The 15,959-nt window shown below is 37.7% G+C and overlaps 1 protein-coding gene across 6 annotated transcripts in view; it reads left to right on the forward strand.

Moving 5' to 3' along the window:
* The window catches only part of ULK4 (unc-51 like kinase 4), a 541,913-nt gene that overhangs the window by 12,688 nt on the left and 513,266 nt on the right, over nucleotides 1-15,959 (forward strand). For 3 of the 6 annotated variants that reach the window (XM_036870501.1, XM_036870500.1, XM_036870504.1), the window contains exons 3-10: nucleotides 2,109-2,208; nucleotides 4,263-4,402; nucleotides 6,717-6,879; nucleotides 8,776-8,877; nucleotides 9,449-9,532; nucleotides 11,192-11,267; nucleotides 13,272-13,364; nucleotides 15,827-15,942. In XM_036870501.1, the coding sequence (XP_036726396.1) occupies nucleotides 2,109-2,208; nucleotides 4,263-4,402; nucleotides 6,717-6,879; nucleotides 8,776-8,877; nucleotides 9,449-9,532; nucleotides 11,192-11,267; nucleotides 13,272-13,364; nucleotides 15,827-15,942 (874 nt within the window). Of the gene's footprint in view, nucleotides 1-2,108; nucleotides 2,209-4,048; nucleotides 4,156-4,262; nucleotides 4,403-6,716; nucleotides 6,880-8,775; nucleotides 8,878-9,448; nucleotides 9,533-11,191; nucleotides 11,268-13,271; nucleotides 13,365-15,826; nucleotides 15,943-15,959 lie in introns of those variants that run through there. The other 3 variants (XM_036870502.1, XM_036870503.1, XM_036870505.1) reach the window with 2 other exon arrangements.

The raw sequence follows: 15,959 nt of genomic DNA on the forward strand, positions 1-15,959 counted from the left end.
ATAGTATCTACGTTGAAAAAGGAAAAATAAGTGGAATTCATTTTATTAATATATATTACTTAATCCGGTATATACAAAGTATTATTATTTCAGCGTGCAACCAGTATAAAATTATCGAGATATTTTTCTAATTTTGATGTTAAGTGTTGAGCATCTGGTGTGTGTTTTACACTTGCGGCTCATCCCAGCTCAGACCAGCTGCTCCTCAAAAGAGCACAGTAGCCCTCTGTGGTGAGTATTGGCCACAGTATCTCCTGTAGTGGCCAGCGCAGGCTGCAGATGGGTGGTTGCGGTGAGGGTGGAGGGTGAGATTGGCAGCCCAGCGTCTGGAAGAGTGGGTACTTGGCATGTATTGAGTGTACGGGAGGGTCCGGAGGGTGTGCTGTGGCCGGAATTCTGTCGGGATTTCTGTACCTCTTTTATTTTTTCACTAGGTCCTTCCCTTTTCTGTGCCAGAATCAGCGGAGATCCCTTTAAACTTGCTTACTGAGGGTTCTCCCCATTTTCTCTTGGCCTTATATTAGGGATCTATCACAAGGTGCTCTTCAAATTCTTTCTTGGTTACTCTGATGCTTGGTTTTCTACTCATCTGTCTTCTAAGTCATGTAGATTCATTTTCCTTTATTTTTGTTACAATATGAGCCCACCTAATTGTTCCTAGAGTGTGCCAAATTCCATTTCTTCTTTTTTTTTTTTTAATATTTATTTATTTATTTGACTGCACCGGGTCTTAGTTGCGGCACATGGGATCTTTTTTTTTTTTTTCAGCTGAGGCATGCAGGATCTAGTTTCCTGACCAGGGATCGAACCCAGGCCTCCTGCATTGGGAGCGTGGAGTCTTAACTGCTGGACCACCCGGGAAGTCCCCAAATTCCATTTCTAAAACAGGGACCTCTGTATTTCTACTAATTATGGGCTCGTTAGCCTGTGTTGAGTGACAGTAGAATTTGTAATTTTTTTTTTTTTTTTTTTTTAAAGAAAATCAGAAAGCAAGGGTGCAAAGCACTTTGGTAAGTTAGTCATCAGGAATTCTGAGTCTTCACGGTTCACACACATTTTTGTGGTTTTAGTTCCTATATTTAATGGGATTTTTAAAGAGAGAAAGCAAAAATTCCAGAAGCAACTTAGCGTTTTTAAATGGACAGCCTTTTGCATCTTTATTGTTGAGTTTTGAATTCACTCTTGTTTTTGGTGCGTAAGTATTCTTATAATCTAATGGAAATGTACATTTTAAGATCAGTATGTTCATTGTAATCATTCCTCTTTTAATAATCTAGGTGAATTGATATTAGAATTCACTAAGAATATGCTTAAAAAGAAAATAGAAGGCTTTGAGAGTTCTTTTAAATATTATAAAAGTAATACACTGTCATCATAGAAAATTTGAGAATATAGAAAACTGAATAGAAGGAAAAAGCAGCATTGTTGTATCACCCGAAGGCAATCACTGTTCTTTTTGGTTTGTTTCTTCTAGTCTTTTTTTCTATGGGCTTTTAAAAAATTTTCTAATCATAGTATTACATAATTTTATTTCTTGCTTTTTTCACTTAACATTATAACATTGTCACTTTTCCATGTTATAAAATTCAACAAATAATGTTGGCCTAATAATAATTATTAATATACAACTTATTTAACTATTATTGTATTATTGAGCCTTTAGGTTATTCTTACTTAAAGGTTTTTTTTGTTTCCTTTAAAATTATTTCTTTTTTCCTGATTATGAAAGTACTGGGTACTTAATATAGGAGATAGAAAATTAGAAGTAGAATTTAAAAACACGAGTAATTCTACTCATAACAGCAGCTATTTTGATGTATACCTTCTGGTCATTTTTCCTATGAATATTCTTTTGTGATGTTAACTTACACAAATACACAAAACTTTTGTACCAGGTTTTGTTTGTTTTTAAAGACTGTACATTGAATTAGCATTTTTCCATGTCACCAGCCTTCATAACCATCATTCTTAATGTCTGTATAGAATTCCACTGAATAAATTCCAGTGTTTTCTTATTTATTTCCCAGTTGTGTATTTAGGTGTTTCTTAATAGATGAAAAGGTTTAAGAACTTTTTTATTCTAGTGTGAATGCTGTGTGTTTTTATAGGTTCGTCTCACCCATGAAATTAAACACAAGAATATTGTAACTTTTCATGAATGGTATGAAACCAGTAATCATCTCTGGCTAGTCGTGGAACTCTGCACAGGTAAGATCATGTAAGAAGTGCTATGATTGTAGCCACAATATACAGTTTTGAAAAAACATATGATGTAGTGTTTTTTTTTTTATAAATTAATTTTATTTATTTTTGGCTGTGTTGGGTCTTTGTTGCTGTGCACGGGCTTTCTCTAGTTGTGGCGAGCAGGGGCTACTCTTCGTTGCAGTGAGTGGGCTTCTCGTTGCGGTGGCTTCTCTTGTTGCAGAGCACAGGCTCTAGATGCACGAGCTTCAGTAGTTGTGGCATGTGGGTTCAGTAGTTGTGACTCACGGGCTCTAGAGCGCAGGCTCAGTAGTTGTGCACGGGCTTAGTTGCTCTGCGGCATGTGGGATCATCCCGGACCAAGGCTTGAACCCATGCCCCCTGTTTTGACAGGTGGATTCTTAACCACTGTGCCACCAGGGAAGCCCTGATGTAGTTTTTGCTATTTTCCATTTTTCTTCTATTACAAATATAAGCAGTGTTGACTATTGAGTACGTTAACTTGAACACCTATTGCTTGATAGATATTAGGGACTGGAAAAGGGCAAAGGTGTTTGGTAAGGGGAAGACATGTACAATTCAATTTGGGGTTAACTTTACTTTGGTATAAAATAATGCTAAATCACCTACATAACACTTAGAAACATTTTTTAGTGATTATTGATCAAAAAAGCTTTCCCATTCAGTAAAAACGAAGTATTTTAGGTCAACTAGCTATTAGCTAATTAGTTTATAAAGTGCTTATCTGTTTATTTTTATGCAAAGGATACTTGGCTCTTAAAAACTTAAGCAATATGGAAAAATACAAAGATGAATCAACAAATACCACCACTTAGCAATAATTAGAGATAACATGTTATAGCTCTTGCTTGATATAACTTTCTAGGACTATATACAGGAAGAAAGGTGACTAAATACATAGATACTGTATTATCTGGGCGTTTAGTTTCAGTGTCTTTAGGAAAAAATGTAACAAGTACCATGGTTAGTGTACTTCTATTTATACACTGAGTAATAATAAATAATCATTAAATATTAATATGAAACGTAATTATTTGTAGCTTTATGAATCTTATGTACTGGCACTTAGAATTTAAAACAATCATTAAAGAGGTTATTTGGAATAATAACTTATTTGCATTTTATTTTTCTGAATGAATAGGAGGAGTCTGTGGTTTAATTACTTTCATGAGATGTACACACTTTTGAGGTGATCTGGGCACTCAACCCGTTTTACTTTTTGCTTCAGCTGTTATTTGTGACCCCTGGCCATTGTAATAGCCTAACTCTAATTTATGCCTGTGTTTGGAATGATTCCTCACCCACCAAACAAAATGAACAAACCCCAAAATACCTCCTACCTTCATTGCACTAATTCTGATTGAACTTTCAGATGCCAGCTAAGACTTCACTTTCTCTGAACTTGACTCCTGTTATAATCTTGACCCTAAAAAAAAAAAAAAAAAAAAAAAAAAAGGTTTGTTTCTGGCACTTAGATGGTAGGAGATGTGAGTGGGACCCTGGTAGGGTATAGAAATGGAATTTGCAGTGTGTCTGCCATTGGCCTTTTATTTCATCAGTGGTGTACGTCAGAGTTTGTGATTTTCTAACTGTTAAGGAAGAGCACCTTTTTTTGCCATGCAGCTCTTGTAGAATGTGACCTAACTTTGCACAGGAGTAAACGTAACTGTATTTTGCACAATGTGATTAAAGTGCACAGCTTAGGTTAGTGTTTAACACTAATTTTTGTAGCTGTTTCTTTCCTGAGGGATCTGGAGTGAGAAATCACAGCACCAGAGTGATTCTCCCTTCATCCCACTGGCTTATTTATTGACTCTTCTTACAGTCTGAGCAGTCGTTCTCCCTGAGCTGGCTCTGGAGCGTGGAGGTTTCCGTTACGGTGCTTGGACCACTGTTTGTTAACATGTATGTTTCCCCTGCCAGACTGTCCAGGTATACTGATTTGATCATGTTTTAATGCTCATGTCCCAGCATGGAACCTCCCAGAGGCACTGTGTAATATTGGTGGGTTAAAGTGGGTGATTTTAATCAACTTGCAGGTGGTTCCTTAGAAATGGTTATTGCTCAAGACGAAAACCTCCCAGAAGATGTTGTAAGAGAATTTGGGATTGACCTGATTACTGGATTACATCATCTTCATCAACTTGGCATTCTCTTTTGTGACATTTCTCCTGGGAAGGTAATTCATGAAAGTTTTGATTTCCTGTTTGTGTTTCAATTTATAGGGCTTCCTCAAAGATGTTTTTATTTTTAGATACAATTTTGATATAGAACATCTTGAAATTTTAAGTTAACATTTTTTTTTAAACAAAAGGAAGTACATAGTACTATACTTTAGGTTCCTATTTAGCTACCTATTGAAGTAGCTTTTAGAAAGTGAAGTCTCCCCTCCTTTCAGGGTTCTTTGAGTAATTATTATTGCTCTTGAGGTATATGGTGAATGATGAGCTCAACAGATCTGTAAAATAAGACTCTTTGCTCTTAAATTATAGTACACAGTTATGAGCCATTATTTTAGTTTGATAATGACATTCTTGGCTATGTATATATGATTCCTGATATTATGGATCAAATATTTTTCTTTTCTGGTAAAACTAATTATCCATAACTAAACGTGCTTCAGTGTAGTAGAGTCACAGAACCTGCTTAGAGTCTGAGTCACGTTAACACTGATATTTAGAAGCTGTGTGCCCTGGACAAGTTACCCTTTCTCTCTGTACTTTAGTTTTCTTGCCTGTGATATGGAAGTAGATATTTCAGGGAGATTGTGAGGATTATGTATTATATTTAGGTTAAACTTTTAGGACATTTTCTTAGGGATTGTATGTGTTACTGGTCTTAGCTCCTAGTTCTTTTCCTTTGTTAATGTGAACACAATGAAAAGAAAAGTTGAATATTTCCGTGTTAAACATTTTTCTAGGCCATCTATATAAGAACCTAATTAAACCTACAAAAAGCTCCGTAAAAATTCTGTATAACAAATAGAAGTTCTTGTTTGAAATATTCATATACTTGTGTCAAGACTATAACCACTTAACTGCATTACGGCCCTGAAAGCATCTATAGACTATATGTAAATGCATGGGTGTGCCTTTGTTTCAATAAAACTTTATTGACACTGGAATGTCAGTTTCATGTACTTTTCACATGTCAAGAAATATTAGCTTATTTTCATTTTTCTCCAACCGTTCAGAAACATAAAAACCACTCTTAGCTCATGCTTGTACAAGCTTAGAGACTATAACGTGCCAACCTCTGTGTGGGAGCTCTTTAATGAGGTCTAGTATCATCTCTTTATAATCTAGGAGCTTCAGGCTGATAAGGTAACTTTTATTCTAGAACTGGGGTTGGCAGAGTTCCGGCAGGTGACTGTTTCTGTAAATGGAGTTTTACTGGAACCACCCACATCCTTTCATTTATGTACTGTCAGTGGCTGCAGACTTGAATAGTCAGGACAGAAGCCTTACTTACGGCTTGCAAAGTCTTAAATATTTACTAACTTAAAATTTTTATCTGCCCCCTGCCGGTGGTTCTCAAAGTGTGTTCCCTGGACCAGCAGTGTTAGCGTTACCTGGAACTTGTTAGAAATGCAGGTTCTTAGGCCCCACCCCAGACCTGTTGAATCAGGAGCTCTCGGGGTAGGGACTAGTAGTTTTTCTTAACAAGGCCTCCAGGCGCTCAAAAAAAAAGTTTAAAAGTCATTGTTGCAGACTAACTGACATCCTCAGTATTTGTGACTAGAAGTTGAGGGTAAACTTTAAATTGCTTCTAAGGACCAGAAAGCCCCCTGAGCCATTGCCAGGGAGGAAAAGATAAAGGTATGATTTCAACAACCAACAGATGACTTCTAATCGCAAATTATATTAGCAGACTTGCGCACTTAACACATGCCAGTCACTGTCGCCCTTTGCATCATGTGTCACCTCAGTCCTTACAACAGTCCGAAGAGTTAAGTATCATTTTTTCCATTGTATAGGTGAAGAGACAGAGTTACAAAGGTTAATAAGTAAAGTCTGCAAGTCAGACTGCCAGTAAGTGGTGGACCTAGGGCTCAAATCTAGATCTCTAACTTCAACACCCTAGTCTTAACCCTAAATCATACGTCCTCATTTGAATGAACAACCCCTAGGACAGGTGGGCTTCCAAATCCTCTTTCAACTGTCACTGAGAATAGGTGAGTATAGATTGTTTCATATACTTTCCTCTTTATCTTTCCCAAAAGACTGAGGTTTCTCTCTGTGGTTAAATGATGTGTTTTTCATCTACATCTGAGAAGGGACAATTTAATATTTGATTCTATTACTAGTCAAATGTTGGATTTATGTTTCTTTGGCTTCTTTTTTTTAAAAATTGTAAGCATTTAATTTTCTGAGTTGTGATGAAGCAAGAAAACCAATACTCAGAGTTCTGTAGTGAGATTATAAGAGGTACAGATGGAAATGCAAATTGAATAGAATTTGTTTCTAAACACATTTGTTTTTTAACCTTTATAGATACTCTTGGAAGGGCCTGGCACACTGAAGTTTAGTAATTTTTGCTTGGCCAAAGTGGAAGGTGAAAATTTGGAAGAATTCTTTGCATTGGTGGCAGCAGAAGAAGGAGGAGGTGACAGTGGGGAAAATGTACTGAAGAAAAACATGAAAAGTAGAGTCAAAGGTACGTGGAGAGCTTCCAGGTCAGAACTCTAGTTGTGGGCCGCCCAAGTCACGTGTTTAGGAGATAATGTCCACCTTTTATGTTGCCAGTCAAAAAATGTATTAAAAATGATAAGGAGAAGTCTGGATTTATGGATGGTTTTGTCCAGGGCCTAAATTTTCCGTGTGGCTCTAATGCCGTGTAAGATGCAGGGAACCTCTGACAAAGCCTTATCCTTAGCTTTATCACTGACCACTCATTAGAACATAAGGAGGGGGGTTTTGTCTCCCTTCCTGCTGTATCCTCAGCACTTAGAACAGTGTCTGGCATACACTGGTGGCTCAGTAGATACTCAACATTGTTGAGCAGCTGATATTCTGCAAGTCAGGAAGAGTTTTAAGGGTGCGTCCTTGGGAGGTGGTTTTGTCAGATGGGGCCTGGGCTGTTAGACTGCTGTGCTTGAGGGGAGAGTGTGAAGTCATATTTCTTATACCAGAACTTTTGATAGAAGTGATAAAGGTCTTTTTCTCCTTAAGTTCCTGGTGTATGTACTTGAGACTTTGGACCACTGAAACTCTGGTATACTCACCAGGAAGCAAAGGGCACTGAGAGAGAGAGTGGCATCCTTGGGCTTGGTAGTCATATGGCCGTGGATGAGAGGAATGAGGGAAAGGGACGGGGAGCAGCAGGTTAACAGAGGTCCCATAAATACGAGCAAAGAACTTGAACTTGCAGGGCCAGTCTTGAAGTAAGATTTCACGCCCAGGAAGAAGACTTTCTAAATCCCCAAGTGTCATTCCATGGGATGACTGGCATCCTATGAAAATGAGTACTATGGACTATGCTTTTATATAGAAAACAAGGAGGGCAATATGTTTCAGGAACGTGTATTTGAAATATTCCCCCTTTCGTAAGGGGAAGAGGGCTGTGTTGTGGAGAAATGTCAGAGTTTCTAGCAGTGACACTCGATTGCTTCTGCGCTTAATCTAAGGACAGTCCCCATGATGGGTGCACATTAACCTCTTTTTTTTCCAAGGGATTGGTGATTTCTCACCTCATGGTAAGAACATTCTCATTGGAAGATGGGAGACTGTGGGTTTTGGCAAGTGCTCTGTTACTGCCCAGCTCTGTGACTTAGAGGATGTTAGAGTACCTTCCAGGCTTCAGCTGCTCTCATAAGTAAGCAAGGGAGCTTTCTATCTCTAGAATTTGGTATTTCTATGTAATACTAAACTCTGTATCAAGTGTACATGATACACACTAGTGCTGTTCACCAAATAGGTCCTGTTCTGTTCCTCTTCTGTTTACATGGTAGGATTGCATCTTCCCTGCCAAAGCTCACCAAGTGTGCGCAGAAGTGATGCGAGTCTCTCTGGGAATTTTAAGAGCCAGTGTTTAATTTGCTACGTTCTTTGCCCCTGCCTTAGTGATTGAGGAAGCATGGTTGAAATGAAGCCTGGGTCTTGGATGGACTGACTGTGAGGGTCGGGGCCCCTTGGCTGACCTGTGAGGGATGTGTAGTTTCAGTTATAAAGAAACCTGTGTGGTTAAGTCAGTGGGAATTTGGGGTGCTTACTGCTGCATAACTTAACCTATCCTATTCAAAATACTACAACCAAAGGTTCTTTTCTTTCAACTATTTGAATTGTTAATTTAAAAAAAGAATGCACCTCAGTGTGCCACACCTCTTACTCAGGTGAATATTCAAAATCTTTATATTTTTATATATTCTCACATATTCTTGGGAAGTGGGACATTAATATTAGGAAACATTAAAAAAATGTGAAATATGCATGAAATTATATTTATGTGCATGTTCTCCCATCTTTTTTCACCTCACCTGGTCTCTCCTAGGTAGATTTGTGTTGGGAACAGGACAAATGCCTAACAAAGCTGTCGTTTCTCCCTTGTTCTTAGGATCTCTTATCTATACAGCTCCAGAAATTGTGAGGGGTACTGACTTCTCCATTACCAGTGACCTCTGGTCCTTGGGCTGCCTGCTCTATGAAATGTTTTCAGGTGATTACTTTCTGTTTCAGTTTAAAATCAGAGCTGGACACACACACACAAAGGTTACATCTGGAGTTTTCAAAGAGTTTACCTATAAGATGTGAAAAAGCTAGTTTTCCTAAAATTTTCTATGTACTGATTTTGGCTGACTTGCTTGGTGTCTAGGCATATGCAGATTTGTAGGAACTTTTGACATGGAAGTATTTTTCATGATAATCATTTGGAATGTTGAAATATGCCTAACTAATCTGTCTAACTGATTATTAGTAGAAAATCTTGTAAAGGTACCTGTGACTGTGAATTATCAGATGTATCCAGTGGCCCATGTAGCCATTGGATCATGGTTGTCCATAAGTGAATTTTGTATTTGTTAGGATGATAAATTTTGAATTACACAACTATAAAAATATATAGACAGTGTGCCTGGTATGTACTAGGCATTCAATAATTAGTTATTGCTATATACATATTTTTTCCTATAAATTATGCAATCCTGAACTATCTGTAGTTGAGATTTAATTAAGAATTACTGGTAACAGCAAACTATTGTTTAATTTTGCAAGTTTTCATATGATTTCAGGAAAACCTCCGTTCTTCTCAGAAAGTTTCTCAGAATTAGTTGAAAAGATTTTTTATGAAGATCCTTTGCCACCTATTCCAAAAGGTAGGATGTTTTTATTATAAATGCAGTTAATTTACTTCTTACGTGGACTAAAGTTGCACTTTTATCCCCAAAGTGTGTTTTTATTGATTCATAACCCCTCAAATTTATATTTTCTAAATAGTCACAAATTGATATTTTTAGAAATTCTAGCATTCCTTTTGCCATTTTTAAAAAGATACTGAAATGGAAAACAAAGTACTACTAAGACTTTCCCTCATTTAAAAATACAAATTATCTTGTGCTCCTGTATCAAAAGAAGTCTGGTTCAAAGATTTAAGAAACTCAAACTTTTATGTCTTTTTTTTGGTGTGTTCATGTGTATGTACCATTTACTTAATATGTAGTCATGTCCCATGTAGTTATTTCTATTTAGTGCTTGAATAGGAACAAATCAGGCGTTTCTCAGTCCTTATCTTGATGAATCAGAATGCTACCCAGATAAGCTTTTAAAGTCTTTTAAGCTAGATATGGTTGTATTTTTAAAGTGTTGGCAATTTAATCATACAAATTGTGATTAATGTAAGTCTACCATTAACAATTTTAAGAAAAGAAAAAGGAGGTACAAACATAATAAAACACTTTGCTACACACCTCAAAAGATGTGAATCTTAAGTCACAAAGATGAAAACAGGACTTTATGAAAAATAAGGTTGTGAGTTTTTAAAGAAAAAAAATCCTCAGTAATTAATGGAAAGAATAGAAATACAGAATATTTTCAATATTTTAAGAATCATCCTAGGTGAAAAAAAACAAAACTCTCGATATTTTGAAAATGGTCTGTATTTCTTAAAACAAAAAGCATTTCTTTTTTATTAACTTTATTTTAGTTTTCGTAGAAATCAGTCATTCCTATCTCCTATAATGATGACTTCTGATTTTTTTTTGTTGTTGTTTTAAGCACTCATAGTACTGAGTATTGTTTTCTCCTATAAGTTAAAGATTTTTATGCAGGGAAGAGAAGTCTGAGAATGAAGATATCAAAGGTCTGGTCAAGATACCACTTGGCCTAAGCGTAATTATTTCACAGGGACCTTGATCAGGCTGTGGCCACAGTGCCTGACAGCACCATCTGTTCTGATGGCTTTGGCCATTATCTTCATGGCCACTTCTTTTAATGATAGACTGATAATTTGACCATGGTATGTATCTTTCTAATATAAAAAGACAAAACACTTGGAGATTAACGGAATTGGAGATTGTCATAATATTGTGATGGTTATTTTCCTGTTAAAAATCTTTAAAATAAGGAGAGATTGCAAGTACTCTCATCATAGTATATTATAAAGCAAAGCTGGTCAAGTTAAGAGAAAATGGTCAGAAAATGAGGCATAATTAATAGTTGAAGACCAAGGGTATGAGTTTTTCAAGCTGGTGGTCCTTACTGGGGTTGTTCAGTAAAGAGAAAGTTTAGAGCTTAGTCAGAACTTAGTTTTTGAGATTCATGTTTTTTGTGGTCCAGGGAAAAGTTTTTAATTTTTGTGTCCTGCCCCGCTTAGCCCTCTCCTGGCATTAAATGAAGGCTGTAATTGTCACTATGTATTCAGTGTTCTCTTAAAAATAATTTATGTGCTTAAAATACTATTATTATAATGTTGGTGCAGGGTGTGTTTTCAGCTACTTATCACTTTTTTTCTTTTTTGGGTATTACTTTGTGTATAGATTCTTCTCATCCTAAAGCTTCTTCAGATTTTATTAATTTGCTTGATGGTTTACTTCAAAAAGATCCTCAGAAGAGGTATGTATGGGTAGTACTTTAACATGAATGGAGACTGGAATCCTTTTTTCCTTTAGTGTACTTCTAACACTGTACTGGTCTTAATATAGAAAGAGCTGTTCAAATTATCTTTTTTGAAAAAAAAGAAATCTGAGTTTACATTGAGTAGGTGCTCTCGGTTTACAGGTGTTTTTAATCATGAGGAATTTTAACTCTTAATGTAGCAAATAGTTGCCTCATAGGTTGACAGATTTTCTTGTAACTCCCAAATCCAGGAGGTACATTCCCTGCACACCCCCCCACCCCCCCCACCCCCGCCCCCGCCGTTGTGGATTTCAGGCTAAAACTGTCTTAGCCTACTCAACTAGGGATGATACTGTCAAGATACTTAATGTAATAACGACTGAGCAGTATTTCAATGCGATGTGATTTATGATAATCCTGTCCTACTGGGAATATCAAGTGACAGGATAATAGGCACAGTGTGAATTTTCTGTGTTGCAGGGATGGCAGGAAGTTAGAAATCCTTATGGTGTGGAGTGGGGGAGGGCAGGAGGGAGTGGGGAGTGAACGGGGTGGGGGGGGGGTCTCCCTGGCCTGGGAGACAAGAGAAGCTAGGTTCTGGTTCTGCCACTAGGTATCTAGGGGTTTTAGGCAAGCATTTAGGGTCTCTGCTTCAGGGTATAAAATGAAGAATAAATTTAGTGTAGCATGTAATGTATCTTCATTAAATATAACTGAAAAACTGCAGAAGAAAATGTTGATTCTCGTATAAGTTGTAAGACACTCCTATGCTTACAATAGAATGCTTTTAGGATCAATGTTATTTTAGTGGATACCTTCCCAGACATATTTGGATAAGATATAAATATACTTAATTTAACTTACTTTATTTAGGATTTATTTAGGACACATTTCCACGTATTTATATCCCATATTAAATACTTTTTTTTGCATACCTGAGACCACCCCATAATCTAGTCTTTTTCTCTCTCTCTATTTGCTTGGTTATTTTAAATGGCTGCTGAATGTACATGTAATAACCTGTAATAACAACATTGAGAGCTTTCTTGATTTAGGGTATCATATACACTGACTGCTACAGTAAATATCCTTCTATTTTTTTTTGTTGTTGTTCACTTAGGCAGTTATCACCTTTGGATAATTTTCTTAAGGTGGGGTTGCTGGTCAAAAGCTAAGAACATTAAAAAGTTTGACACATTTGCTGCATCCTGGGAACACGAGTGGGTTTATACCTCCAGCATTAGAAATTTCCTTCCCCCCCATTGTTACCTACAATGGGTTTTGTTGATCTTATAAATTTTTGCTAATCTAATGGATGAAAAAAATTCCATTTTATTGGTAATTTTAATTGTTAGTGAATATTAGGAGCCCTTTGTATAAAAGGAATATTATATGTGGTTGCAAATTCTCTCTTTAACATTTGTGTTTTAATTTTGATCAAGGTAGTTTTTATTTCAGTATGGAAATTTTGAACGATTAAATGAATCAGATACAAATTACTTTTTTGTTTTAAAATTTTAGTCGAGCTTAATCATTCTGAGTTTGAGTATACCTCAGGTATAATCTATTTTATTTATTTATTTATTTTTTGGCCGCCTCTGCGGCATGCGGGATCTTAGTTCCCCAACCAGGGATCAAACCCGTGCCCCCTGCAGTGGAAGCATGGAGTCCTAACCCCTGGACTGCCAGGGAATTCCCCTCAGGTATAATCTACTAGTAGTAAAATTTGATGCTTTGATAGTGAGTCTGGGTTTTAAATATGGCCTGAAGTCATTTTAAAGTGGGTGAACTAGTTAGATAACGTTTTGACTTCTAAAGAGAAGCGTGACTCTGGGTAGTCATGAGGTTGATAATCTTGTTTATTTCTGAATGAAGTTCTAAAAGTGAAGTTCCAAAAAGAATGTGTGAAACAAATCTGATATATGTAACTGGGGCATGTCCTGGGAATTCTCCATGGTAAATCATGTTAAAATAGATTTTTAACATTTGTGTTTTATAAAGATTAACGTGGGCAGGACTACTGCAGCATTCATTTTGGAAGGATGGTTTCACTAGAAAAGATCAGGACTCAAGCACCGAGGATTCCAGCGTCAGGTAGTATAAGCTTATTTTTGTGTGTGGGGCATGGTTATTAAACACTTGTACCCTTGCTATTCTATTTTTGCAGCATCAATGACATGAATTTCTATGCCTTCATAATAGGAGAAAATCAAGCATGTGTTTAATTCAGGGTTGCTTAAAGAGTTTAGTCTTGACATTTTGTGTTCTTGATTTTGCTCATTTTCTGGTCAGTTGTTTATCCAGGCAGGGATTTAGTATGGTCGTCATTAGTTGTGTTCAGCTGGCTTCCCACCTTGTCAGCACATGGTAGGATCTCATTTCCCCTTTCAAGTTAGGTGCAGTCATGTGACTTGCTTTGGCTAATAAAATGTGAGCAGAAGTGACCTGTGTTATTTCTGGATAGAAACTCAAAGAGCCACTGTGTGATGTGCCACATTTCTTTCTCTTGATGAGGTAATTGGGAAGAAAATGTCCAAGTGGAGTTGCTGTCAGGCTGGGTCTTTAGTGACCATGATGAGCATAGCTTTCCTGCCAGTCTTCAGTGGCTGTGTGCACACGTGAGACACAAAGCTAGGAGATTCTGAGTTCTAGGATTTGTGCATTATGTGTTACCACAGCACAACCTAGTTCATCCTGACTAATGCACTTCACTTTTATTATAAAATCTTTTTAGCCCAGGACAGTTATAAAAGTGATGGTATTTTCAAAAAATTAATTAACTTATTTATTTTTGGCTGTGTCGGGTCTTAGTTGTGGCATGTGGGATCTTTCGTTGCGGCGTGCAGGCTTCTCTCTAGTTGTGGTGCACAGGCTCAGCAGTTGTGGCGCCTGGGCTTAGTTGTCCCACGGCATGTGGGATCTTAGTTCCCTGATCAGGGATTGAACCTGTGTCCCCTGCGTTGGAAGGTGGGTTCTTAACCACTGGACCACCAGGGAAGTCCCAAAGTGATGGTATTTTGAAAAGAACAAGGTGAGAAGTAGATGAATAGAGGCAAAGTCCAGATAATTGACTCCTCCTCTCCTCCATTCATTCGATGGTAAGTGGTTGTCTGATTCTTAATTTTAATCTTGTAAATTCAGCGTATTGGATAGAGACGTCTGACTTCTATTTAAGGTCTCTCCCAAACTTCGGTTTCTGTGATCCATTGAGCTTCAACTATGTTTTCACATTGTATTAGACTCTCTGAAAAATACAGAAGCCTGGGCTTAGGACCTTGTCCATCAGTGTCAGCAAATCCCTGGACACCTTTCACCTTAGTTTGTCATCTTCCTTTTAATCTGTATGCCTTTTATTTCTTTTTCTTGCCTTACTTCCCTTGCTGGGACTTTTTCGGTAAGGTAATGAATGGGAGTGATGAAAATGAACACATTGCCTGGTTTCTGATTTTAGAATGAAAGCATTCAGCCTTTACTTGTTAAATACCATGAGCTGGAGGTTTTGGTAGCTTCCCCTTTTCAGTTTGAATGAATGTTGAATTTTGTCATTCTTTCTGTATCAGTTGATACGATCATGTGGTTTTTCTTCTTTAGACTGTCATTATGGACTCTTACATAAATTGGTTTTCATATATTGAGGCAGCCTTACCTTCCCACAATAAACCCCACTTAGTCATGGTGTATTATAGTTTTTATGTCTTGATGGATGTGTTTGGGACCAAGTAGCAGTAGGACAAGGAGAGAGGAGAAAAAAGAGAACAGAGCAACAGGGATTTGCCTCACATTCTTGGGGTCATAACTCTCTGGCTAGAGAAGAGAATGTTCCTCCTTCAGGGTTTTAGGCACTGGCCAGAAGCGGCTACTGTCCCCTGTAGCTGCTGCAGGATTACCTGCAGTCTGGGGAAGGACAAAATGGAAAAAGCAAAAGCAAAAGAACAAACAAAAAACTAGGGTGTTTCCACCCTAGTTTCCACCCTGCTCTGACCCTTAGGGGTCCCCTTTCCTGTTCCTTGGAACAGAAATAGAGGGCTTCTCTTGGAGCTCCTGTGTGTACTCACTGCTTTTGGGTCCAGGTCGAACAATACTGGAAGGGAAAAAATAAAAGGGAAACTCACTACTGGTTCACTGATATCTTGAGTTCTGGTTTACTTCTCCGATCTGCCTGCTGTTACTTATTTTTCAGGGGTAAGGTTTATAGGCTTCTTAGCACAATACCTAGCGTGTAGTAAGTGCTCATTTTAGCTCCTCAATGAAAAATATTACTTTTCTAACTCGCTAGTTGCTTTTTTTTCTGGCCACGCCACACAGCTTGCAGGATCTTAGTTCCCCGACCAGGGATTGAGCCCGGGCCCTGGCAGTGAAAGAGTGGAGTCCTAACCACTGGACCGCCAGGGAACTGGACCCTGGACCCTGGACCACTGGACCGCCCTCTAACTCAATAGTTTTGCCAAATGTCCTGTGCAGTTTAAGTATCTTTTCCAACCTCTTGTTTGACAGAGTAAACTCTACAGAAAGCTCAGTAGTAAGCTTGATTGTGTTGGGTTTCTATTGTTGAACAGCAGAAACCTGGAGTATTCTGGGTCACAAGATTCCAAGGAGCTTCTGAAGAGCCCTCATTGTGGACAAGCAAAAGGGGAGAAGAGTGGTCAGCAACTCAGTCACACCTTCAGAGTAGGTGAGCTTTCATTTGGC

This window comes from Balaenoptera musculus, chromosome 11 (assembly GCF_009873245.2).
Source record: "Balaenoptera musculus isolate JJ_BM4_2016_0621 chromosome 11, mBalMus1.pri.v3, whole genome shotgun sequence".
Classification (NCBI taxonomy): Eukaryota; Metazoa; Chordata; class Mammalia; order Artiodactyla; family Balaenopteridae; genus Balaenoptera; species Balaenoptera musculus.